The sequence below is a fragment of the Cottoperca gobio genome, chromosome 9, assembly GCF_900634415.1.
Source record: "Cottoperca gobio chromosome 9, fCotGob3.1, whole genome shotgun sequence".
NCBI classification, from domain to species: domain Eukaryota; kingdom Metazoa; phylum Chordata; class Actinopteri; order Perciformes; family Bovichtidae; genus Cottoperca; species Cottoperca gobio.
The window spans coordinates 15,827,988-15,852,914 of record NC_041363.1 but is presented as its reverse complement, the minus strand read 5'-3'; the positions used below and the strand labels follow the sequence as shown (position 1 = coordinate 15,852,914).

Genomic DNA, 24,927 nt, shown 5'->3' with positions numbered 1-24,927 from the left:
ATGACTGAATAAATTGTTCACAAAAAAGTTCACATACATTCTGGGTCAGGTACAGTGAACATTTATTGAAAACCAACAATTATAGAACAGTGTGGACAGCCTGTCAGAGAAATCTTACCTTTTTAAAATGTGTAATAAAATGTCTACCAAGCAAGCACGATCACTCTATATACATGTCAAAAACATGAAAACTGTCGGAGGATGTTAGGGGAGAAGCTTAAAGTTCAAAGCTCTCCGTAAATTGTGCACACTCAATATTCTAACAAACACAATGTGTATATATTAAATGCCATAATCTTCTCAAACCACAAAATAGACTAAGGGTTAGAAATGTTTCAAAATATACTATAATTGGGTAAAAAATAAATCATTTGGTGCTTTGATTATCAACAATTCACTTGCCTTCCAGTTTCACCATAACTCCACAAGGGTCATCTTTTTAATCAAACAGATTCAAACATCACAGCTAGAGTGACAGGTTATTGACAGGGCAGTTATGAGAGGCTTCATAGTGTTGAAGGATGTAGTGTTGCTTAAAAAATAAAATAAAAACACCCAGCACTACAAAAACCAGTTCGTCAAAAACAGGTGCCATTTTCTTGGACACGTACGACAAATCTAATCTTCAGTGCATTGCAAGCTTAATCCCAGACTTAATAAGGAGTGTAAATGCGAAATAAAAATCAATGTGGTGTCAAAATGTATGCTAAATATTCTTAATGGATTTAACATGTTTTTAAAACTTGGCTGATTTTTATTTTTTTTGCTGGTGTCTGAATATTTCAAAAGATTCCAGGGCTATCAAAAGTTAAACAGAAATGTTAGCCGGTATAAAAATATGGTGAAATAAATATATCATAATTTAAATGTTTGTATCGTAAGTGGTCTGGCACCCTTTAATATAAAAGGCGACCGACATAATAGTAAAATATCTCCCGTCTGGTTGGAAAACTTTAGTTCTACAGGTTCTTCACACATTTCCTGTATCTTTCAGAAAAACAGCTGTTAAAATGGAAATATGGCATGTCATTAAAGGTACACTGGTCCTTTAAATATTGAAATTACTTAATTATATAAGTACAGCATGGTCAGCTCCAGGTGAACATTTTCTGTGTGCCTCTGGTAATGTAATTCGCTGTATGTCAATTATGTGTATATCATGATGAAGTGGTGAAACTGTCAAAGTGTGGATGTTTGACTTCTGGATTAGGCTTGCAATGATCACCTCTCATTCGCATATAAAAATGACCACGTTACATGCCAGACTGATCCAGCTCCCCAGGCTTGGTTTGTCTCCTTTAGTCCACCAACGCACATTGTGCCGTATAGGTGAAGCTTAAACTATCTGAATGTTTCTCGGTGCATTTCTACCACCACTGCTGTAGCCAGTGGGAGAGAAATTGTGCTTACAATGCTAGAGATGAAACCTGGGAGCATGATGAGAGGCCATCTGACAGTTTGAATGCAACTTAACATTTCCTATGTTTGACCATACCCTGTATCATTCTGTCCATCTGAGCTTACTCCATATATACATCAGTCATACACACTCGGTTACACTCACAATACACTCAACAAACTCGTTACCATCAAAGTGCAAACAAAACAAATAAAAAAACATAATAGGTACTCTTACTTTGCCTTTAGAAGACAGGAGCAAGAAAGACATTCTTCATATAGTCAAATCTACAATTATAGCAGCCTAAAAGGATACAATGGAAGCTGAATAAGGTGCTTTAGCTTGTGCCTTCCTGGTGCTGTGAGGGGTAAAGATGATGCTGTGCATAACACTGACCTCAGGCCAATTCAGCTCTTTCTCAAAGTCTGATGTCACAACTTGATGGAATGAACTAAACTAGTCATTGATCTGCATTTCTCAACACTTTCTAGCCACAGCACATACTGCAGGAAGGCGGGTTTGGGTATGGAGATATGAGGGACAGGGAATGTCAAGGATCAGGAAGTGGGTGGGGGGTGTTCAGGCAGACAGGTTGTTGGCCAGGTCAATGAGTGCCAGAGCACCGTGGAGACGCTCTCTTTGCTCCTGGAGCCGACGCTTGGCGGCTCCTCCCTGGGTGCCCTTCTCTTCCTCTGCTGACTCTTCCTCTTCCCCGTTCTCTTCATCGGACTGGAGAAACTCCATGGGATCCTGCTGCTCCTGGTCTTCTGCTCTTGCCTTACCCTGTGGCTTCCCCTTGGTGGTTGTGGGGGCACGCTCCTCACGGGTTCGCCAGTACCTGCAAGAACAGAGAATAAAATATTAACATACAATGTACGCAGAAACTTCCAATAAATGCACAATAGCAGTTGCTGTAAATGCTTTTATAAAACTGCAGCTCCTGATACAAAACCGTTCATCTCTGCACAGTCTTGTGTATTCACTTACTTTGCCAGCCACTCTGCCACAGCCTTGTTATCCACAGACTGAGATTTCCCCTGGCCCTCCTTTGGTTCCTCTCTCTTCAGACGGGAGAAAGGATGCTTGGGACAGTGACGGTTGGCATGTGTGAACCGATTGCCACATCCTGCAGAGATCAACAGGTATACATGAATACTGTTAGCCATTAAAGGCAATGTGTTAAGTTAATGTGTAATGCATGACCTTTTGTGGTTTACTACATGTGGGGCTGTCACAATATTAGATTTTTTCACTACACGATTATCGAGGCCAAAACAAGTCACGATTTCTAGACAATTTAAAATAATATCTTTTATATTTGTTTATTGTGCATTTTGTCTCTTGACAAATTAATTACATTAAGTGTCTGTAACCACAAAAGAAACGAAAATGATTTAAGAGGCGCAGGATTATTTACGCAATACTGTGTATTATTTACATGATATCAATATCACGGTTATCGTCATAAAAATGAACACCCCAATTACTACTGGTATGAAAAGACTGCATCAGTATTCTTTTAAAAGTAACGTAATAACAGTGGATACATCTTATTGTTGTTGTTAACCATGTAAATTCTGGTAGTCTTGTCTAAGGTTTGTGTTTATCAGGTACTTTCCGAGTGCTTCAAATATATCTCAGCCAGTTAATGCTCCAGTCAGTCACTAACTGAGACACATTTCATGCCATTGGAAAGTCCCTAAAAGTATCTAAAAGTAAAAGGTCCCAAAACTTTGACCTTGTTGTTTGGCAGAACAATGTGACTTTAATAATAAAACTCTGCAGCTTAATAGAATGGTCTTTTCTAAAAATCCACAAACCCACCTTTATCCGAGCAGACAAAGGGTTTTTCCCCAGTGTGCAGCCGCTGGTGCGTCTTCAGCTGACCACTCTGCACAAACGCCTTCCCACAGTTTGGGTAGTCACACAGGTAGGGCCTCTCTCCTGGGGGGAAAATAGGGATGTTGTTAAAGCAACAGCATCATCATTTGCTTTACAGTTCAGTCAAACTATTACACCTAATCATTGGTGCTGGGAGGTCAATTATTTTCTACTTTCACAGAGCAAGTATCACTGTGCTCAGTCCTGTCCCAGCATGTTAGTGTAGCATCTGTTTAGACATGTGTCAGAAAGGGCAGTACGGAATCACAGTACGTCCCAGGCACCTTTCTTTTTGAACAGTAGCCTTATAATATATATATAACGCTAATATTCACTGGACCCTTCTTCCTGTCTGTCTCACCTGTGTGTGTCCTCTTGTGAGCCTGCAGAGACTTCTCTCTGGGAAACACTCGGTTGCAGATGTTACAACGAATACGGCTGGCTGAAGTCTCCCCCTCGTTTATGAGCTCCCGGACAGTGTCAGCCCGTGGACGCCCTCTGCGAATGCCATCCTGACAACGAGAATACACAGAATTGTTATATTGGCTTAAACAGAGCATAACTTGGCAGATTGAGTACACAAACATGTTCATACTTTTATGATTTAATACATTTAAAACTTAGGAATCAAATTCAGAAAGTGTACTTTGAAGTGGCACATTATGTTGTATAATACTTTTATTACATATATGTATTTGTTATTATAAAGAAATATTCAGCACACTGCAGTTTTACCAACTTTTTGTATTACATACAATGCAACATCATATCAATTTCCCTAGCTGAGCTTACGTTACATTGTAGCAAGACGCACGTTTGTTCATTATAATGAATTCACATCCGGTTACATTTTTGGCGCGCGACTAAACGTCATGTATGAGCAGCTGCTCCAGAATCAGGAAGTAACTGGGGTTTAAAATCCACCATGTCACACCCTAATGCGCGGGCGATTTATTAAATGACTCAACCCCGGCCATATTAAGGCTGACTCCATACACAATTTCGCCTTTTTAAGTAGTAATGAGCAGTTATCTACCTCTAGACTCTACTTATCTCCGGTAATGGCTCAGTTTGTGTCTTAAACAAGATGTCAATATCATTATGCATGTACTCTCTTCTTCCCAAAACTGCAGTTAATACAAATAGTTACATATTTTAAGTGCTGTTATAACTTATAAATACTGTAGGCTATTACAGTGTTGTCAACAGCCTGTATCATGTTACCATAATTAGGTTACAGAATTTAACTACTCTTCAGTCTGTGCAACATCATGTGCCATGCTTCACGTTGTCCTCAGTAACATTCCGCTTAAAATAACTTGAACATACCCTGATCTGTTCAGGTGTAGGCTCCGTGTCCACTTCCCTGGTAGTCTGGGCTCCGGTCGGTGACGAAGCCCCGCTCACTGAGCCCGGGCTCAGGGTCACATTGTGGGCGTTCTCCCCCCATTTCCACGGGTAGACCATGAAGTCGCTAAAACCGGGACTTGTCGGCGTCAGGGCCTCCGCTTTCCTGGGTTTGATCGGTGTGGTCTTAATAACGGACACCAAAACTCTTTTAGGCGAGTCGTTGCAGTAAATAACGTGCGGGTGTTTGTTATCGGCCATCGTACGTGTCAAAACTCCGGTAAAAGCAAGAAAATACAGTATAAGTTGTAACTCTAATTGATGAGTTTAAAAAAATGAATGAGTGAAAGTCATACATGGATCGCCTTTTCAATCTGGAGTGAATATGTCCTTCATTTCCAGAGAGGAATAGAAAAATCTCGGATCCGTTGTTCGCTACAAAGCATCGCGAAATATACAGTTGGATATGAAGATGATAATAAGTTTCCTTCTTGCCGCAGCGGGTCGTCTGAACTGACCTGTGTGCGCCCACAGGAGCGTTGTCCCGCGTTGCAAAATCGCGCCTGAGCAGTTGACTGACCAATCGGCTGCAGGGATCGGATCCCACATGTCAGAAGTAACCAATGGCAGCAGCCACATAGATCAACCTTACAAGCCCACGAGCCAACAGGAAGAACAGGGAGCTCTCCGAGTGCAAGGATTGGTCGAGACGTTTTTATCCAATGAGATTTAAACACTTGACGCGCGCTTTTGCACGCTGACATCAGTATTGGCCAATCCTGACGGGCGGAGCTCACGTTGTGCCGTGACGGAGCCAATGAGAGTGAAGGGCGGTTAATTTTACATAGCGGAGGAGCAGATGGCTCTTTCCCGCGCTGAGGAGTCTGTTTATGTTATTACATTTTTGCTCAATTTAAAGGGATAGGAAACGGTGGCCCAGAGGCGCCAAAGTTACGTAATAAATTTAGGGCGGAAATACTTGAACAAAGGGTGTACTGTATGAGAAGAAGAAACAGAAACGTAAAGTTATTTGAAAATGTTTGTGTGTTAAATTTAGAAAAAAATACAATTTAACAACACCTTTTCTCAATGTGGTGTTGCATAATATGGAAGTAAAGTCTATCTCTCCACAGCAGGTGCTGGAAATCAGAACATCAAGAATTGAATTTATGATACAGTCACTTTTTGGTTCACTGTTTTGAGATACTACATCCAAAATGAGTTTAATTTTAACATAGAGGTAACAACTGAGAAAACGTGCCCATATAGTAGGCTATTTAACTGAAATAAAGTGGAGAGGAATAGTGTCCTATGAGCTGTTCTTATTCAATGTGGTGCTGTTTGGCTTTATGTGCCTGTCCCATTGCTGTCGGCCTGTCTTTCACTCATTATCTTCAAAAAGGCAATCCAAATATATCCTACTGCCCTGTACAATGTCTATTTAAAACACAAGCACTTAGATTATATTCAACCATACAAGTGTAATGGAACCTGCCTGTAAGACCTCATCTATTGGAGCCCATACACTACACTCTTTGTAGTATTTCCTGACATGTATCAATACTGACACAATTATTTGAATTTAAATTTGAATGAAGTACCCCAACCCCCTTGTACCTTGACACCATTGACTTGTACGTTCTACTCTGACCACTAGATGGGGCTAAATGTCATGTAAAATATATCGAGGCTCGTCCTGCTAGTGAAAGTGACACAGCTTAATCAGGTTTGAGGTTTGTTGATCTAATTGTATTGCTAGAATACATGGATCTGAGTATTACATGTACATTCATAAGGTTGTTTTATTAATATCAGTTGGATGGTCATTTATCTTTTTATCCATAGTGGAAATTCATATACATATAAATAAGTTTTGTCTGAAGCAAAGTATAGTATAGAAGCCTTTCACTTAGTATTTATACAGAGATGCAGTTCCTGAATGATTTGGTAGTTTGCACAGATTTACACAGTTTAGTGCAAGCTGTAGGCCTACCATAAACAAAAGGCATTAAGATGTGAGTGATATCCTCATAATACTCTATAGTATTCTTATGCTTAACTAGTGTTCTTTATTTATTAGGGTTAACATTTTGTAGTTTTTACAGGAAAGAAAATATTTCAAGATCTTGTATAACGTCAGCTTGAAATGTGCTTGTGTTATTAATTTGGCTATAACTTCAAAATAAAATAAAAGGTTTATCTTTAACATTGAATGTTGTGTATTTATTTGTCCATTTAATGCAGTGGTTCTTAAGCTGGGTTCGATCGAACCCCAGGGGTTCGTTGAGTCACTCTCAGGGGTTCGGATGGGGTCAAGACACACACAGTATAGCCCGGTTCACTTTAGCAATGTCGGGCCGTTTTTTGGCAACACACAATTTTTCTTCGCCGTGTTAGATTACAAATATTCAGTTCCAATCTAAGCCAGCTTGTATTCATGCGCTATGTGAAAGACGACGTGATAAAGGAAGATTTTTTATTTTGTAAGCCTCTTACAACAACAACCAAGGCAGTCGATGTGAAGAAACTCGTGGATGACTTCTTCAGGGACAACGATCTTTCGTGGAATATGGTTTCTGCAGTTTGTTCGGACGGAGCTCCAGCCATGCTGGGACGACACTCTGGTTTTGGAGCGCTGGTGAAATCCGATGCACCACACATCATCGTTACGCACTGTGTTCTGCACAGGCATGCGTTGGAAACAAAAACCTTGCCTCCAAAACTGGCAGAAGTATTGAAAATTGTAGTGTGTGAACTACGTGCAAAATAGTGCCATGAAGCACCGCATCTTCAAAGAGCTGTGTAAGGAAATGGGCTCTGAATTCGAGGTACTTCTGCACCATTCTAATGTTCGGTGGTTATCCCGGGGAAAGGTGATGAATCGTGTTTTTGCCATGCGTGTGGAATTAGCCCTGTTTTTGCGAGAGTACCAACATTGTCACGCAGATTGCTTTAAAAATTTTGAGTTCATTCTCATTTTGGCTTACATGGCTGATATCTTCGATGCTCTCAATCATCTCAATCAACAGATGCAGGGCGGCGGAGTGAACATCATCGAAGCAGAAGAAAACCTGAAGTCGTTTATAAAAAAGCTACCTTTATGGAAACGACAAACAGAGAATGATAACTTCGCAAACTTTGCCCTGCTGGACGACTGTGTGAGTAAGATCGAAGACGTGTCTGGAATTGGAGACATTTCTGTACCTGGGGAGCTGAAGCAAGCAATTGCCATGCACTTAGGTGAGCTCGCAAAGTCTCTCGACGGATACTTCCCCACCAGAGAGTCATATCCAGCATGGGTGAGACAGCCGTTCACGTTTAGTGTTGCGACAGCAGATGTCAACGATGAATACCTCGACGAAATCATTGAACTTCAGCAGAGCCAGCTTCAACAGCAACTCTTCAGAACAACAATGCTCTCAACGTTTTGGTGTCACCAAATCGTATCATACCCTCTTATCGCTAAGAAAGCCCTTGAGATACTCATACCGTTTGTTACAACGTATCTTTGCGAGCAATCCTTTTCGAGGATGGTAGACATCAAAACTAAGAAAAGGAACAGACTTTGTTGCGAAAATGATATGAGTGGCACTTGCCAAGGTGAAGCCGCGCATTTCTGAACTTGTATCTGAAAGGCAACAGCAAAAGTCACATTGAGTTGCAGTAAATATTCATTGAGTTATGTTTTTGTGTGAAATTCATGTTTTGTTGGTTTTGTTCTTTGAACACAGTGATTTTGTGTGCAACTGATGCATGGTTCATTGTGTGCACTAATAAAATATATACCTATGTTTTGAAGAAATCATATTTAATCTTTCCAATTACGAAGGGTTCGGTGAATGCACTGATGAAGCTTGCAGAATTCAGTACCTCCAATAAGGTTAAGAACCACTGTTCTAATGTATAATTTACCCTTTGACTTTAGTTAGTTACTGTGTTAATTTGAGCAGCAGGACCTGACTAAGCAGAGGTTTTGAGCCAAATCCATGCAATCAATATTGATGAGTGAATAGCCAATAGGTGAGCACAGGGGCGTGGTCTCGCTTGTGCAATCACACGTGCAATCATTTAAATGTGTCGACAAACTGCTGCGGGCATTTGTTAAATGTTCACTGATCCAGCAAAGTACCGTCCGCAGCTCGGTTCTGTTATAGCTGGGTACGAAGCGGTCGTTTCTTCAGTTGTATTTTTTGCTGTTAGGTATTTGCAAGATATGTGATCATCTTGAGGATGGAATCAGCTTTTTGAACTCTGCCTTTTTCTCATCATACACAGGCTAAAATGCTCCCGGACGCCTATGGGTGCGCTGTGGCGAACAGGTATGGCGATCTTTTGGATGACGATGCTGACCCTTTCGATGTAATCAATAAAGCAGAAGTAGAGAAGGCGAAAAAGAAAAAGAAGGATGGCGAGGAAAAGAAAAGCAAGCCGAAGAAACCTGGTAATAAGGAGTCCCAGAAGGACAGACGCGTCCCCATTGCGCCGGATGGTCAAGACCCCACTCCAGGTCAGCTAACCGCTTGGCTGCACAAGCGTTAAACATCCCAAATCCAAACTATTGTGGCAGCTGCGACTATTTCCAGCCTAGACTGGCCAGTTTGCTTGGCTTAGTCAGCTGCTGATGGTGCAAAGTAAGCAAGACCGCTGAGCACATGTTCATGCTGTCAGGGTGGGTTTAACTTTCTACCCACTTTTATACAGGCTATGCTTACCACCTGTTATCTACCTGCCATCTACTGATTTTAGTTTTAAAACATCTTGTTAAGTGCACTTATTCCCTCTTTTTATTTTTCAGTTTTAACTGGACTATTGAGTTTTTTATTTTTATTTATGCATAATTTGTTTATCAGACCCTTCTTTCCTTTTTGTAGGCTGGAGGTTTAATTAAGGTGTAAGCAATAGTTTGGCAAGTGTTTTTATAATCTGAGCTAATCACTGGAAGATTCAAACAAACATTGTATGTGGTATTATAGACTGTAATATGTGGAATTTATAGGTTAGTGGTTCCCTTTGCTTCAACAATTTAAGATTTTCATATAAAGTGAAAACAAAGAAGAAACGTGAGAAGACGACTCTTGATTATCTCACTTTCTGTCCTTAGTCCGGCAACAGCAGCAGCAGCAACAGCAGCAACGTCCTGGACCTGAGAGCTGCGATGTCAGAGGGGAGGCCCAGAGGAGCACAAAGAGGGCTGCTTTTGGGGAGCGCAGGGCAAACCAAGAGGAGTACCCACAGGACTTTTCCATTCCAAAGTAGTGTTCTCAAGCTGAGGCTAAAACTTTACTCTCTATATCGGTTACGCTTGCTGTATTCTGTTTATACAGGACCACCGCTGATAACAATTTGTACAAATTATGTTTAGTGTAAAATGTTTTATTTGTACTCTCTTCACCCACAAATCTAGTCATTTCTTAGTGCATGTAGGGAATTGTATCCCCATTTTCCCTTTACCAAGTAGTGTTGATGCATACAATAGTCATTTTGAGTTTTATTTTTGCTTGATCCCCAGGCCTTACTATAACACAGACTCTGACCTCGGGGGCCGAGGGGGGTTCAGAGGTAGAAGAGAAGCAAGAGGTGGAGGAGGATACTCGAGGATCTCTGAAGACTTCAACCTGAGGGGCAAGAGAGGGTATGATCGACACAGTGGAACGTAAGCCGTTTTGTTTGTGTAGTGGTCCAGCTTAAAAATTCTTGTTTTTTTCTCTCATGTTTTGATAACTTTTCTTTACATCCATTGCAGAGGTATCTCTCCTGAGGAAAAGCGAGGAGGCAGAGGACCCTGGAACTGGGGCAGTGTCGAAGACGCTGCAGGGTAAGTGAAATTTCATTGACATGTATAATAACTTTCAGTCTTGGGGGGGCCAATAGAGACGTGTTTATGTTTGTTGTCTCTTTTGAGAAGTGAATTAATGGAGGTGACCTCCGACGCTCCAGTCAAATATGAGGAGCGCCAAATACCTGCAGAGGAAGTGAATCGGTGAGTGACTCTCAAATAATCATCTTCCTTATGAATGACATGAGTGCCACATCACCTGGATCAACGGACAGTTTACTAGTTTAAACTTGTAACTATTAAAATAACCAAAATGGGGGCAACATTAGTTTACACAATATCATGCCTGTTGTGTTTGGTTCATCTCTATAAATTGATTAAAGGAAGTAATTGTGGGTTGGAACAAAGTTTCTTTGTATTTTGCTAATCGAACACTAGAATGATACGCAGACTTCATCATCACATTTGTTACTTATGAACTTTTTCACATTAAGTTGCTTAATAAAGTGAAGCTGAATTTGCATAACATTGTTTAGGTAAAATCTGTAGTCTTCATATTTGTTTTGTGGCTACATGTTGGTTGTCATGATCAGGTTGTAACAATGTTTCCAAATAACTTTTTTGCAATGATTCATTTAACACGTCCCCTGGCTCATCAATATGCCGGTGAAATAAAATGTCCTGTGGTCACAAGTGTGTCTTCATCAGAAACGATAAGAATCTCTATTTGAAGGTGTCAAAATGACAAACTAAAGTGGACTGACTTATGTAGCAGTCCCCAATTACAGAGCATTGGAAGACGAGGACGGAGAGATGATGGTCCAGGTTGCCATGGAGATGACCCTGGACGAGTGGAAGGCCCTCCAGGAGACGAGTCGTCCCAAGCCAGAGTTTAATATCCGCAAAGGAGAGGACAAGATTCCTTCCAAAGCCAAGGTCATCCATCAGTCAAAGCATGTGGAGGTGAGACTGTAAAGCGCTGATGACAGTGGAGCCATGATAACGGTTTGCTTGTAGACTGCTTAAGCAATGTTGTAAGCATCATGTTGCAGTAACGTTCCACTGTAACATAAGTCCCTTAAGCAGGCAAAGGGTGCTGAGGTTGTCTCTACTGTGATGGTGTCTAACAATGTAAAGGCACAATGAGAAGTTTGGACCAGTCATCCACTCTGACTTTATTTAGCGTTTGCCTTCATGCTTCAGATTGCAAAGGAGGGGACCCTGGAAGAAGTGGAGGATGAAAGCCACTTCCTCCGTAGGTCTGTGAATGACATCACCTCCCTTCTGGACATCAATTTTGGGAGCCTCGGACGCCCCAGTCGTGGGGGTCGGGGAAGGGGAGTGCGAGGTGGCCCAGTGCGAGGTGGCCTAGCGCGAGGTGGCCCAGCGAGTCTCCCAGAGAGAGCCAAACTCATATTGGAGAGGGTATGTTCTTGACTCAGTGTGTAGCACGGCTTTAAATACCTGAACCTTTATACACAGATGCTCACTTATCTGTATTTTCGCTTTGGCTAATCTTTCATAAGGATTTGAATTTGTTTGACCGTGACTTTCTATACTGGACAGCCTACATCAATGTGCTCACCACTTGCAGAGATCAAATGAGAAAATTGTCAAACTACAAACAACCAGAATATTTGGAACTGATCATTTTGAGTCTTGTATAACATTTAATTAATTTTTCCAATATCTGTTATCTAAGGAGGAGGATCTAGCCCCCAACCCGGATGACCCAGAAGACTTTCCAGCACTATCTGCAGGAAGATAACTGAATTCACTTCTCCTGGGGGAATATTGGTTGCACTTGACACTTGCTAAAAATACAAAACAAAAAACACTTTATTATTTCTGCTGTTCTTAAGGTTTGGGGTTTTATTGTACTTGATTTATTTTTGTTCTATTGCACAGAAGGCACTGTTCAGCATTTGGAGAATAAATGCTTTTGCAAGTTTTATCTTTGAGCTGTACTTTTATTTTAGAAGGCAACACTGGGACCATTTGAACAGAACAAGTAGGAAATGTGTGTAGTTTGGGTATATGGACCTCTGTTTTCAGCAATGATACTGTGATTTGGCATAAATACCAATGGTTTAGTTAAAAACACTTGAACTGTCAACTTGAAACTGTTTATTTCATCTTGGTATATTAAGCACATTGTACAAAGACTAAAAGCCAGATATGTAAAAATCTGATTCTGTGCTTCAATGAACATGAGTTGGACAAAGCCCAGTTAGGACCAGCATGACATAGTACAAAATATTTAAAAAATACAAACTGAGTATATCAAATGTTGACATATTTACAGTCTTGAAATACAGTAGGTAAATGGTGAGCCAGATATTGAATGGAGGTACAGATGAGCACAGTATTGTTTAAACTACATGCAAGGCAAACAGCCTTGTGTCATGAAGGGGCCAAGAGCAGGTTGTCAAACTCCTGGCCAAATCTTAAATGTGAATCTCATCATAAACCAGAATATTTGCTGCACAGTGCTCATTTGAGGATATTTCTTAAATTCACATGACAGTTTGCTACAGCATGCGTCAATAAGTAGGAACAACCAGGCAATGATTAAAAATGTGTTTCATGATGCTTTGTTAAAAATATAAAACCAAAAGTGCATTACGGGTAAAATAACTTGTAATAAAACAAATCTATAAAATGATTTACATGTCGCATCAAGTTGGCTAAAGTGTGGTCCAACCTTTTTCCTCAATCAATGGTACAGCTGTATAGAACTTGGATTCCCAGATCTGCCGGCTCACCGAAGTAGAGGCGCTCTAGCTTTGGGTATGGAATGACTATAACAAAAACAAATGTCAGCGTTAGAGGGACAGATTTAATTGATAAGTTTCAATTAAATCTGTCGACATTTATTTCATTGATTCAATTTAAAAAATGTACACTGATCAGAAATTGAAGAGATAGATACCATAGCCTGGAAAATCGAATAGATTGCAAAGAACTACGAGCTTTACGTCCTCTGGAGACAGTGTGCCTGTTGTGTGTAACAAAGAGGAAGAAATAATAAAGATAAACATCAAAGATTATCAACAGCAAACATGAATACAGGAGAGGGCATAACAGGCCAGAGGCAGAAGACGCACTGAGCAGCAGAGTCCAGAGAAGCTATAGCCAGTCATAGTAGGAAACCTGCTGTTCTCAGTGAACATGCAAGGAAAGCTTTTGAAAGAAGCAGCAGGTGGAGTTTCATTTGGCAACCTGACAGTGGTACATACGCAGGGTCAGATTTACTAAATGTTAAGACCTGCGCAATGTCAGGCTGAACATAAAGTTAGTGCAACAGCTGAGTAAAGAAGAACCGACTGGGTTGCACCATCATGGTATAAACCAGTTTAGTTAACTATAATTGAAATTAAGCATGTTGGATGAAAGATGTAACTCTAGCAAGAATACATCTTAAAACTAATAGAACAGTTACAGTACTTAAGTATTAAACTGGAAAATAGCAATACATATGAAAAACTCCAAATCTCAACTTTCAGAAATGAGCACGAGTCAATCAAGATGTCACTTTTAACCATTTTGATCTAACTACATAAAACATTGGATTAAAAATCATTTGTAGATAAACCACAACTTTGATTTGGTTTAAAACCATGTAATCACTGTTGATGCATCGCAGCCCGAGTACATTAAGTTATTATGAGCAGTAAGAGGAGGAAGAGAGAGAGTGCTGAGCCTCTGGATTTACACAGGCACCAGTGAAAGGATCTTTAACAGAAATCTGATCATCCTATGGCTGCCAAAACTGGGGAGAAACTATTTGCATACGACTTTCCCTGTTTGGACAGCATAGAGGACAGAAAACTGAACATCAAAAAATGAGTTTCTGTTTGTGGCCCAGAGTGGGTTTGAGAGAGCTTGCCTGCAGGTGGACCTGTGCCATGTTTAAGTTGATGAGAGTGCCTGTGTTGGCTGTGGCACTGGCTGTGTCTCTATGGCTGCCACATGGCTCCCAACCCATTGGGTCCCTGTCGCCAGCCACTACATTCAAGTTGCCTAGGGACCTGACCAGTCTGGTGTGGCACAGGGAGCTGGCAGAGAGAAGGGAAGCTGTTAATTTACTCCACAAGGGCCCACGAGTGGCTATAGCCTCTTGGTTGCTTTTCAACTGTGTGTCGACTTCACATAAAACATCAAAACAGAATTTAAAGCATTAAATATTAACACAGCACAATCCTGGGTAATTAAATCAATGGGTAATATGCAACATTTAAAGTCTCGGGCTTGATAATTGGTTCATTCTGTTAGATTTGACAAAATAATCTGAGCTCATGATTGACCGCATCTCAGTTATTATAGTTACAACTTCCCTCCTTTTAATACGACTACTTGTTATCACGTGACCAAAGTTCCACACTCGGGTCACATGACACCTCAGCCACCTCCGTGACAACTGAGCAAACTCCATTTATTGATGAAGACTAAGTGAGACACAGCTGAAATGTCCAAGATAAATCTAACAAACATTCAAAACACTGTTCTAACCCGGTTCCAATGGTTAGATTATCTAAAATATACAATTTCTAGATTTATTATAATAATTTGGAAAAAGTTTCTGGCGCGAGTGCAGAAAGTGATTCAGATGTTGATGAAATATTGAATTTGTACAACATGTACATTCTAAATTAAATCATGTTACTTTATTTACTAAGAAAGGTCATTAATCTCATAGAGAAGGTTAAAGGGTGCCACTGATCTCATGCATCAAATCATTAGGTCTCCTCATTTTAATTGCCTTTAAGTAAAGACACAAAAGGCATCTGATATCCATCTGGCTGTCATTTCTTGCACTGCTCTGCCGGATTATACATCTGGTCTATCATTGCATAAATAAGAGTCAAATCCAGCCACTGACCTTCCTCCTACTGCGTTGGCTGGCAGTGAGGTTCTGGTCCTCTTCCTGCTGTCCGAATGGTCGGACAGAGCCAAGGGGTTGACGCCCTGAACACTGGCCTGCAATATGACCCTGCTGCAGAGGAGACGAATGTCATTAATGAGTCTCAGTCATGTTGTATGTCAGAGCCCATGTAGCGTGGACACAAACTTTACCTTAGGGATTGTGATGATGACCTGGTGTGAATCTTATTCTCTTCTTGTCTGTGAAAACACAAGTAAAATAATAGTAAAAATGTTGATTAAACGTTCTTTTTTTGAGAGCTCTTTGAGGAACGGTGACAGGACAGAGTGGAGGCAGAGGAGTAAAAAAAAAAAAGACTATGGAGATGAGCAAGAAGGTTTAAAAAAAAAAATCTTGATAGTGTTAGACTTGTGCACAGATCATTATTGCAGCCCGAGCAGCCACGTAGGATTAGTAAAGCCCAGTCGTACCAGAAAGAGCCAGGGGGTGGCACTAAACAACTTAAGAGGGACTGGATTTGCCTTTTCACAAAGTAATCATTTTCATCAAGAAAGCTCAACTGTCTGGCAGTGTTACAGTTTAACAGTTGGTACTCCAGTCAACACAATAACCAGCAAAGCATGATGTTTAAAAATGACAGGATGATGGAAACAGTAGGATGACATCATTATGTACAGGAAATGGTCACAATGACAAGACAGGAGCCTCTGATATTTTAGATTTTTTTTTAACTGGCTCTGCTCATCAGCTTTAAGTTTACTGTGCAGAAAGAATAAAGTAACAAGAGGATAAATTTGAACAAATTTCAGATTTGGGTTGGGAATTTAAAAAAAATAAAGACTGGGGGCTCACTTACAGCATTCTCAGTTAGAGCTCCAGAAGGGGGGCAGGACAGGTTTTTTGGGGGCTGACGGGCAGTAGAACTCATTGAAATCCTAACCCGTCTATACAGAAATGCAGGATGGAAGAAGGGAAGCCATACACAATCCACCACAGGGCAAGGCTACACAGGGAGGAGAGCAGCATGGCTACCAGCCATCTGAAAGGAGGACAAATCCAACAACAAGAGCAAACGAAAAAAAAGGGAAAATAAAAAGGAAGGAGAGACAAGAGACGTCCGGGCAGGACACAAAGCCTCTGATGTTCTGCTTTTCCACTGGGACTGGATCACATGGAATACCTTTCAAAGAGCCTTGCATCCAACAGTGCCAGTCAGCAAGTTTTTGTTCCTCACTTGCTCTGATGCGTTAGCAGTTTGTTTTAACCTTAGAACACGACCGATGTGGGAATTTTGAAGTAGATGCCGATTTTTGAGAAAAAGTGCTAATAATATAGGATTAGTTTCTTTTCTTTTTTTTAAAAAACATTTTGGACACCTAGTTTAATTTAGTTATTTAAAATTGTATGATAAGTATATAGTATAGAATGCTATTTTACAGTTGACACTAACAGTAAATGTAAGTTTTGTAATAAACTATAAATAAATGAATGAATTAAGTACAATATTTATTATGGTATATACATTTAAAAAAAGAAAAGAAAAAAGGATCAAACAAATAGAAATGATTTAGATAAATATAAATTAAAGTTGCAGCCTATAAATCACTTAGACAGAAAGTTATGCCAAATATACTTAGATGGTAGATACTTTGATAACAGCCTGCCAATATATCGGTCGAGCTCTAATACTTTGTTCATGAGAACATGTCTAAAAATGGTAAAATATTTAATCGTCCATTATCAAATTGTGTTCCAGAAAAACGGAGCATTTAAAAAGAAGCTGACAGACAGAGACCTGAAGGAGTACCCAAAGCTCGGATGGTATGTACACACTGATCCAGTCACAAAAGCAATGGAAAAACAACAGGCAATTGACAATGAACCCGGCCCAACATTAGTTACATGTTAGACACAAACATAGATCGAACACTGAGGCATGTTCATGCGTGCATGTCCAAAGATTTCATGCCTGTTGCCATGCATGAAAAGGCAGAAAAAAAAACGCTTTCATAAAATCGCCGTTCTAATCGTCACTGGAATAGAACATGCACTTCAGTATTACATAATAAAACAAACAGTGGAGCCAGATGGTGAAGTTCAGCTGGAAGTTAGACATTTGTGTGGCAACACATACACTGATAAGGCATATGGCTCGTGCGAACAAATCTCCCTTTTGCCTCAACTTCCTCCTGAGAACTGATAAAAACCCATTTTCTTCATCCCACTACCTCCTCAGAAACTCACATGTGAGGTTTTATAATCCCGTGTACTAGAATGAGGATCAGGAGTAATTTACCATCCCAACGATGCTGTTTAAAGCTACTAATTAAACTCGTAAAAATAACCCAGACTAAGATCATTCTAACACCAAAGCACTCCTGGCAATTTCCTAAAAACAACTACAGTTTAAATGGATGAGCAGGCAAGTTAGGCAATTTACCAAACAATAAAGAAGTACCTACTGCAGATCAGAACGAGGACCAAGTTTCCCTTCCTAACATTTTTTCTTGAGGTTGTGCCAAGTCAGTAGTGCAAGCCAAGCACTAAAACATATCAACTAATCCAGATATTACGTGAAACCGGGATTAGTTGAATAATTGGTGCCATTGTTAACAAGCACAGCAGGCTCAACTTAAAAGCTTTACTGTAACTCAGAGGATATCTCGGATAAGCCTTGGTATCAAAGCAGATCAGCTCAGTGTGTCCATGACAGGCAGATAATGAAAAGGCGTGTAATAATTGTAATGCGTCCACTATGAACATATCTACTTCACACCATAGTCATCCAAAGAAAGACAGAAAAAAGAAAAGAAAAAAGAACAACTTCAAAATCAGCCATACCATACACTGGCATAGCAACCATTTCTACAGGAAGAGGATGTCAGCTAAAAAAGGAAGTGATGTGAACTTACCTCCATCATACAAAACCTCACATCCTCTCTCTGTTTTTCCTCTCCCCCACTCTCTTTCTCTCTGCCTCTCTCAGCTATCTTTTGAACGGCAGGCAACACATCGGCCACACCGTGCCCATGAGGCTGCAGCAGAACACTACCACCTGCCTGACATGGGACAACAAAAGCCAAAGCCATATGGGTACATTGGCAGAGGCCAGTCAACCATCCTCAGCCATGCTGACACCCAACCTTCAACGACTTGATTTACATGGGCACAAATGATGTGGAATTCATTTAGATAGGGAACAAAGGGAGCAACTTCAGCTTCAGCCTCTGCTGTTGGAACACAATGCTTCCATAGAGCTCACGTTACAGTTGTCCAGCTTTAATCTTGTGCTTGTTCCTCACAAAAATATACTAGGAACCCAAATGACCAAGTTTGCAACAACATGTCACAAATACTTTTAATGGCCACTAAATGTGTGGTTCCTTTTAATTCCATTTAATGTTTCTCTTTCTCGAGATCTGTTCCATAATGCAACATAATGGATGTAAAATACCGATGAGATCATTTTCAAGTGCGGAGCTTTGGCATGGATTGCTATGGACATTGTAGTCCTTAACAATTTACATTCTTGTACTAGTGTTTGTAAAATGTATTTATTTACTAATCCTGCAGTAAAACTAACTCATATTACATCTTCAAATACCACATCTTTTATGCCTCTCAAAATCCAGACCTCAACAGATTGTGTATCAGATAACTCCAATCAACTCTGTCACTCGCTCTGCCTCTTAACATTTCACCGACTTCTTCCTTGATTTATTGTTCATCCTCATCATTTACGGATTATACATGAAAATGGGATGATTTATATTGATCTGAACGTGATGACATTTATTGAAAAGAACCGGAAGAGGACACAAAAACAGAGTCATTGAAATATTACAGGGCGATTGCCTGGTTCCTTAGCGTATAGATAAATTACAATACAAGGATAAGATTGCCATGGTAGCTGTAAGGGAGAGCAGTCCTCACAGATTAGCCATGCCTAAAACCTGACACAAAAAGGTCAGCCGGCTGCCCTGAAAAACAAGCAATAATAAATGACATACAACAGAAAATCCTACAAGGTCCCTCCCTGGTCATTAAGAAATCCATTGTTTTCAAATCAAAGCTACTTTTAATTTGAAAAACACTACTGTAAACAGGTTATGATCCAAGAGACTGACAAGGGAAGGCGTTGCTCATTTTACAGTACGACTACACGTTGGCGTGATGCGTGATGAGACTTGGAGGCTACCTGGATACTTACGATAGTGAACCTGAGGACGATCTGGCCTGCCTCTTGCTCTTTAGGGCTCGCAGTTTATCACCCTGTGTGAGGCCATTTCTCTCCTCCTCATCATCATTATACTGTAAAACAAAGAATAAGCTATGAACAGACAAAGTGTTGTGTCCTTGTGGTTCATTACAATTTGTTTTTTTATGCTCACGGAGGTACTTTAAGCACAGGAAAGAGTGCCATTTTTAAAAAACTCACCAGGTCCATTTCTTCCTTCTTGGATGCCCTGTTCTTGTTGCTCCCGTTGATGGTTATGTCGTCCACACCAGACAGGATCCTGGTCACAGCCGTCTTGCCATTCTCTTGTTCGTTCAGCATCTTCCCCCGGAAAACATCCCCCTCTGCCCACAGACTGTTCTGCTTACTGTTGTACAAAATGTCAACAAACTGACAAAATTAACTCACTCTTCTTGCCAAACCACCACCCTCATCATCATCAGCATTATGAAGATTTCTCAGCAGATTCCCACTGGTTTGAAGTGGGCGTGGCTCAGTTGGAAAAATGGCATATTTCCGTACATCAATCAAAATGAACATAAACAGTTTAATTTAACTCCCCACCTACACAGTCCTGAAGAAGCAGAGCCGCTGAGTTTCTGAAACTCTTGATAAATAATATCTACGGATGTTATATACCGAACTTAAACAGCAACAATCAAGAGTGATTGTTGATTATTTAGTCATGGAGATTCAACATGAGGGGGAAATACTTCAATAGTCGAAATTAGTGACATTTTGAAAATGCTACTTTGGTGAACACTTACTCTTCAACAAAGTTCTGCTGAGGCCCAATGATGGACCCTGGTCGGCAGATCCGTATCCAGGCAATGGCCTCTGCAGCACTCAGGCAGTAATGTTTCATCATATAACAGCCAATCAGAGTGCCGGTCCTGCCCAGACCAGCTAAAAATGAAAAAGAGGGACGGTATTAAATTGCGCAATAAACAGGATCCTGAGCAGTCTGCCAGCTACAAGAGTAACAGCATACAAGTCTCTCTCACCAACTACAGTCAGCCACAATAGTTTGACCCATCAACAGCATTTCTTGCGGTGTGAATGTGGGTTAGAAATCTGACCTTTGCAGTGGACAGCAATGGCTCCTTCTGCGTTCTCACAGATGTTGAGGAACTTCCTGACGATAGCGTCGGTCGGTGTACTCCCATCCACAAAGAACAGATCGTGGTGCTCAAAGCCAGATTCTGTGAAACGCCTGGCATCATACATCTTCTTGTTGAGTCTGATGATAGTGGTGATGTTATGATTTCTGAAGTATGGGATGTAGGCCTCAGGAGCATGCAAAGGGTACCCTGAGGTAAGAGGGAAACATTTTTTTGAGTAAGTTTCGGAGGCATCAAAATGAGGAAAGGAGTAGTTTTTCAAAAAAGTACATTTCACTTACCATTTTCTATTTTGCTCTTTGGATGAGGCCCGCTGAACGCGAGGAACTTTCCTGGAATTATCCAGTTTAGGTCTCCATTTTCTGCTCTCTCATAGTGCTCATATTCTTCCACATCAAAGTTGGAGAAGTCCAGCCAGCCGTACTGCAGAGCCTGGTAGATGGTTGAGAGGAAGTTAATTTCTTGTGAGCATGACACAGCAAGAGAGAAGGTAAATAAATATTAAAAAGATGTACCTTGTGAACACCACGAAGGCAATCAAGGATGTTCAGATTGTACATGCAGGTTCCAAATGAAGCATCTCTGAAACATAAAATATACTGAGTCTTTATCAGCGCAACACACTTAGGATCTTAATTTCCCTTTAAATATGATCTAGCAAGGATAAGAAGTGCTATCGGACATATCCTGCTATTCTAATGGCTTGTTCTGTATCATCTCTTAAAACACTTTCATTTTATTTCACCATTATAGTCACAGAACTATTAACTGAGCTACTCTCTAAGTCTGGTGATCTTTCAACCTTTTCTCGTGTTGCAGTTAAGTCATATAATACATGAAACTATCTGCAATATTTTAAAAGTAACTAAATTTCCAAGAAGCAGATGCTGCTTTTTAATATCATTTTTTTAAGATGGATGCAAAATCCATTAGTGATGCTTGTTAAACTTGTTTTTGTTTGCTTGAGAACGATTGTAGTTTGTCATTCACTGGGCAGCCTGCATCCAAAGCAGAAATATATCTAAAGCCAGGCTAAACTCTCTGGGGATCTTTGATTTGAATCTTGTTTTATTGCAAATGACAATGTGATACTAAAAACCAAATAACCATGCAGCCCAAGCTGCAGTCATTACTAGCTGCTTGAGAACCCAAGTTAAACGTTGAAATAAATACAGTACGGTAACAATGACTTGTTACCTGAATGGAATATATGTTGAATTCCTTGACACCAGCAGACTGTAGGCATCCTCTGGCATCATGTTTAGATTCATTACCTTTAAAAAATACAAAATGTCCAATCAGCAAGCTCCTCTTGTATTACATGCTGATATCATTTGACAAGCTAGATCTACCATTTGTGTTTGTACACCACTTACTGCATATGAGCCGATTAGGTAGGCAGCGTTGGCTTGTTTCTTCTGATCTCCACAGGTGTAAAATATGATCTTCTTCCTTAACAGCGTAATGGACTGTACAAAGACATTCAGACCAACAGTATGAACTGACACGTGATAATGTATTTATTTTGACATACAAATGTATAATATTAAATGTAGACATTACAGGCACCTACAGTGACTGGACAAACAAAAAGTAAATTCCTCATGGATAAGGACTTTTCAACTCTTAAATTAAATAATGACTTTTTACTTACAAATCATATTAGGGCTATATATTTTACTTTAAAAAAGTTGACATGCATTGCTACTTGGTGTGCAAAAGAACAGAACCCTACTTTGTTTTTGACTATGTACTGCACATATAAATAGATATTGATTGACCTGGGCTTTGCCTCCCATTCTCTCTCCCAGGAAGTACAATGAAAAGCAACGGTTTACTTTACCTTGAGCTTCTTTGTCAGCTTGCAACAGAAGCGATAAAACATGGCCAGGTTAAGGGGACCAAAGTCCGCATAGAAGCTTAAAGAGAGAGGGAGCAGATGAAGATTGTGTCAGAGTGGCTATTTATGTAACCAGCTATGGTCTCTGGGGACGTTTCACAAAATAGAATCAGCTACATCATATTGAAACAGTATAAACACTGACAGAGTAAATACTATTTTTGGAAGCATTTGATGCTGGAGTGGGTCATTCAGAAAGGGACAAAAAGTTGCAAAGATAATTATTTTTGTACCACTAGCACAACAATGACTCTGAAAGGTCAGTCAGGTACTCTTCTGATGCCAACAATAACAACAACCCATTTAAACAGTGTGCCCTGAAAAAAAGATGTCTGTATTTGTCTTAATAGCCTTTTATTTTTTAATGCAGTTTATTTGGAGTTGTTTTAACAGTAAAAACGGCAATTTAGCTTTAATTTAAAGCTGTACATCAAAATACTTAGATCCAATAAAATCGGTTTTTATCGAGATTGGAGAAAACAAAAAACAAATCTGAATATGTTATGCACCAGAACTCACGGTGGAGAATATCTATTTTCAAATGATAACATAAAGGTTTAGGCATTGTCGGCTCATTTCAAATCTCATTTATTGCACTGTAAGAAGTACAAAGTTCAGGGACAAACCACAGACATGATGCACCAACCAGCAGTAAATCTATATGCAAAATGCAAAGAAGGAATGAGACTGGAAACTTACTTCTCATACGACAGCTCTTCATCTATGCAGAAACAGTGTCGTTCAGCTGTGTTCTTGATCTTTTGCTTTAGTATGGCGAAATACAGTTGATCTGGAAGGGGGAGGGGGGAGACAACATAAAGAGGCAGTTAAATACTTGCTTTTGTCATTCATACAAACTTCTGTCGTCTCACATTTCACCCTCAACTCTTTTTCTGCAACTACTTCGTTAATGTATTTTCTAGCAACTTACCCTTAATAAACTCAATGCATCTTGACGAAACATCGTCCGCGGTCATCTTGCCCACATTTCTGAACATGTTTGTTTTGCAGAGAAACGTACGAGGTTGCTTTTCTTTACGAGGAAGACTTGCGCATAATGAGTAAAACTTCCACTGATATTGTGTGTTGAGATTTTAAAAAGTGACAGGTTAAAAAATATCTAGCGTTATAAAATAAAGGTTTTTAAATCGGATGTAACTATCCCGGACGAAAAAGTTAACAGTCGAAGAGGGAAACAGAGTTTCGAGTGCAAGTGCGCACTCTGCTAAAAAATTATCTCGCCCCGACTCCTCCCCTACGCTGTTCCGTGGCACACTATTGGCTGCGAGAGATCCAGGACGCTACGTGATTGGAGGAAAGTCCTGTCAGTCGTGCCTCGCCACGCCTGTTTCAGTTTAAAGTTCTCTACACAAGACACATGATAGGCCACGGGAACGTGGCCAAAGCGGTTGCTGGGGCGATCCCTCAGTCCAATCAAATTCGTGATTTCCACTTCGACGAACCTCCCTCTCTCAGATTTGAGCTGCGCAAGGAGGATGAAAAACAAAAACCAGGAAAACGCCATGAAATATATGAAAATGTACGTTGGACGACACAGACACTATTTTATTTAAGACATTAATACACCACTCCATCTCTATGCCCAGTCCATACAAAAAGAATGTGCAGACAAAGCGAAGTTACGGTGTCATTTATTTTTGCTCTAAAATAAATACTAGAGCAAAACTGACTGCTGATATTGTGTATGCTGTGCACAGTATGCACGATGCAAACCCAGTGCAGTGCCGGTAGAGACAGTGAGTGTCGCCATATTAGGTCAAAAGCTGAAAAAAAAATCAGACTTTTTCCACACACCCTGGTCATTTAATTGTGTGCATGCGGGGCCTGCTGTGCGTGTCTCGACATTTTTGCAAAGTAAGCTTTGAGTTGACAGGGTTCATCCTGCAGGCCGTCTTACCTGTTATCTCAGTGTAAATATCGGAGGTAGGCTCCACCTCTGTGCTGTTGTGAGCTGCACAGCGCTTTTTCCTCGACTCAGCTCGTCTCCTCTCGCTCTTGCGCTTCATTTTGTCTTCAGGGCTGCACGGTGGACATTCCCGAGCAGCTGCAACAGACTTCCTTCGCTTCGCAGTGCGGCGGCTTGTCCCCGTTTTGTTGCAGTGTTATTATGGCATGATCTGAGAATCTGGAACTGTGTTTGTTGTGTATGTGTGAAGGTGTCAACCGAGGTCTCGTTGTCTGCTCCAGCCTCTCCCGTGGTGGTGACGTCTTTGAGCAGGGGCAGGTTTCTGCTTTCTGAATCTCCTGCATGTGACGTATCAGGATTAGATGTCCAGCGCCCACCCTCCACTGTTCATCTGCAGCAGCTGTATAGATAACGTGGGGAATGTAGTTCTATAGGTGCTGAATAGATCCCTATT

At 40.5% G+C, this 24,927-nt stretch overlaps 3 protein-coding genes across 13 annotated transcripts; 1 reads left to right on the top strand and 2 right to left on the bottom strand.

The window, feature by feature from the left end:
• Window positions 1-45: 45 nt before the first annotated feature.
• On the bottom strand, window positions 46-5,170 carry znf367 (zinc finger protein 367). The gene is made up of 5 exons (XM_029440094.1): window positions 4,610-5,170; window positions 3,642-3,792; window positions 3,224-3,343; window positions 2,387-2,525; window positions 46-2,237 (listed from the first exon to the last, which is right to left on the bottom strand). The coding sequence occupies exons 1-5, from the start codon at window positions 4,886-4,888 to the stop codon at window positions 1,979-1,981; spliced, it is 948 nt and encodes a 315-aa protein (XP_029295954.1). The 5' UTR covers window positions 4,889-5,170; the 3' UTR covers window positions 46-1,978.
• A 3,494-nt stretch (window positions 5,171-8,664) lies between these two features.
• LOC115013166 (intracellular hyaluronan-binding protein 4-like) lies at window positions 8,665-12,357 on the top strand. Of its 4 annotated transcripts, none has more exons than XM_029439202.1 (9): window positions 8,665-8,785; window positions 8,903-9,134; window positions 9,729-9,879; window positions 10,137-10,259; window positions 10,371-10,442; window positions 10,533-10,607; window positions 11,192-11,366; window positions 11,607-11,828; window positions 12,106-12,357. In XM_029439202.1, exons 2-9 carry the CDS (start codon window positions 8,909-8,911, stop codon window positions 12,169-12,171), a joined length of 1,110 nt encoding a protein of 369 aa, XP_029295062.1. In that variant the 5' UTR covers window positions 8,665-8,785; window positions 8,903-8,908; the 3' UTR covers window positions 12,172-12,357. The 4 variants fall into 4 exon arrangements, with proteins under 4 accessions (XP_029295062.1, XP_029295061.1, XP_029295060.1 ...); XM_029439201.1 differs by having other exon boundaries at window positions 10,530-10,607; XM_029439200.1 differs by having other exon boundaries at window positions 10,137-10,280.
• Window positions 12,358-12,515: 158 nt separating this feature from the next.
• cdc14b (cell division cycle 14B) lies at window positions 12,516-24,839 on the bottom strand. 8 transcript variants are annotated; one of them, XM_029439193.1, is made up of 16 exons: window positions 24,465-24,830; window positions 23,246-23,336; window positions 22,490-22,565; window positions 22,023-22,115; window positions 21,844-21,920; window positions 21,162-21,228; window positions 20,928-21,078; window positions 20,605-20,835; window positions 20,293-20,431; window positions 19,727-19,892; window positions 19,499-19,599; window positions 15,480-15,527; window positions 15,286-15,399; window positions 14,293-14,461; window positions 13,336-13,401; window positions 12,516-13,204 (listed from the first exon to the last, which is right to left on the bottom strand). In XM_029439193.1, the coding sequence occupies exons 1-15, from the start codon at window positions 24,571-24,573 to the stop codon at window positions 13,378-13,380; spliced, it is 1,656 nt and encodes a 551-aa protein (XP_029295053.1). In that variant the 5' UTR covers window positions 24,574-24,830; the 3' UTR covers window positions 12,516-13,204; window positions 13,336-13,377. The 8 variants fall into 8 exon arrangements, 5 of the variants coding, with proteins under 5 accessions (XP_029295053.1, XP_029295054.1, XP_029295055.1 ...); XM_029439194.1 differs by having other exon boundaries at window positions 15,286-15,396; window positions 24,465-24,526; XM_029439195.1 differs by lacking the exon at window positions 24,465-24,830 and adding an exon at window positions 23,478-23,763.
• Window positions 24,840-24,927: the final 88 nt, after the last annotated feature.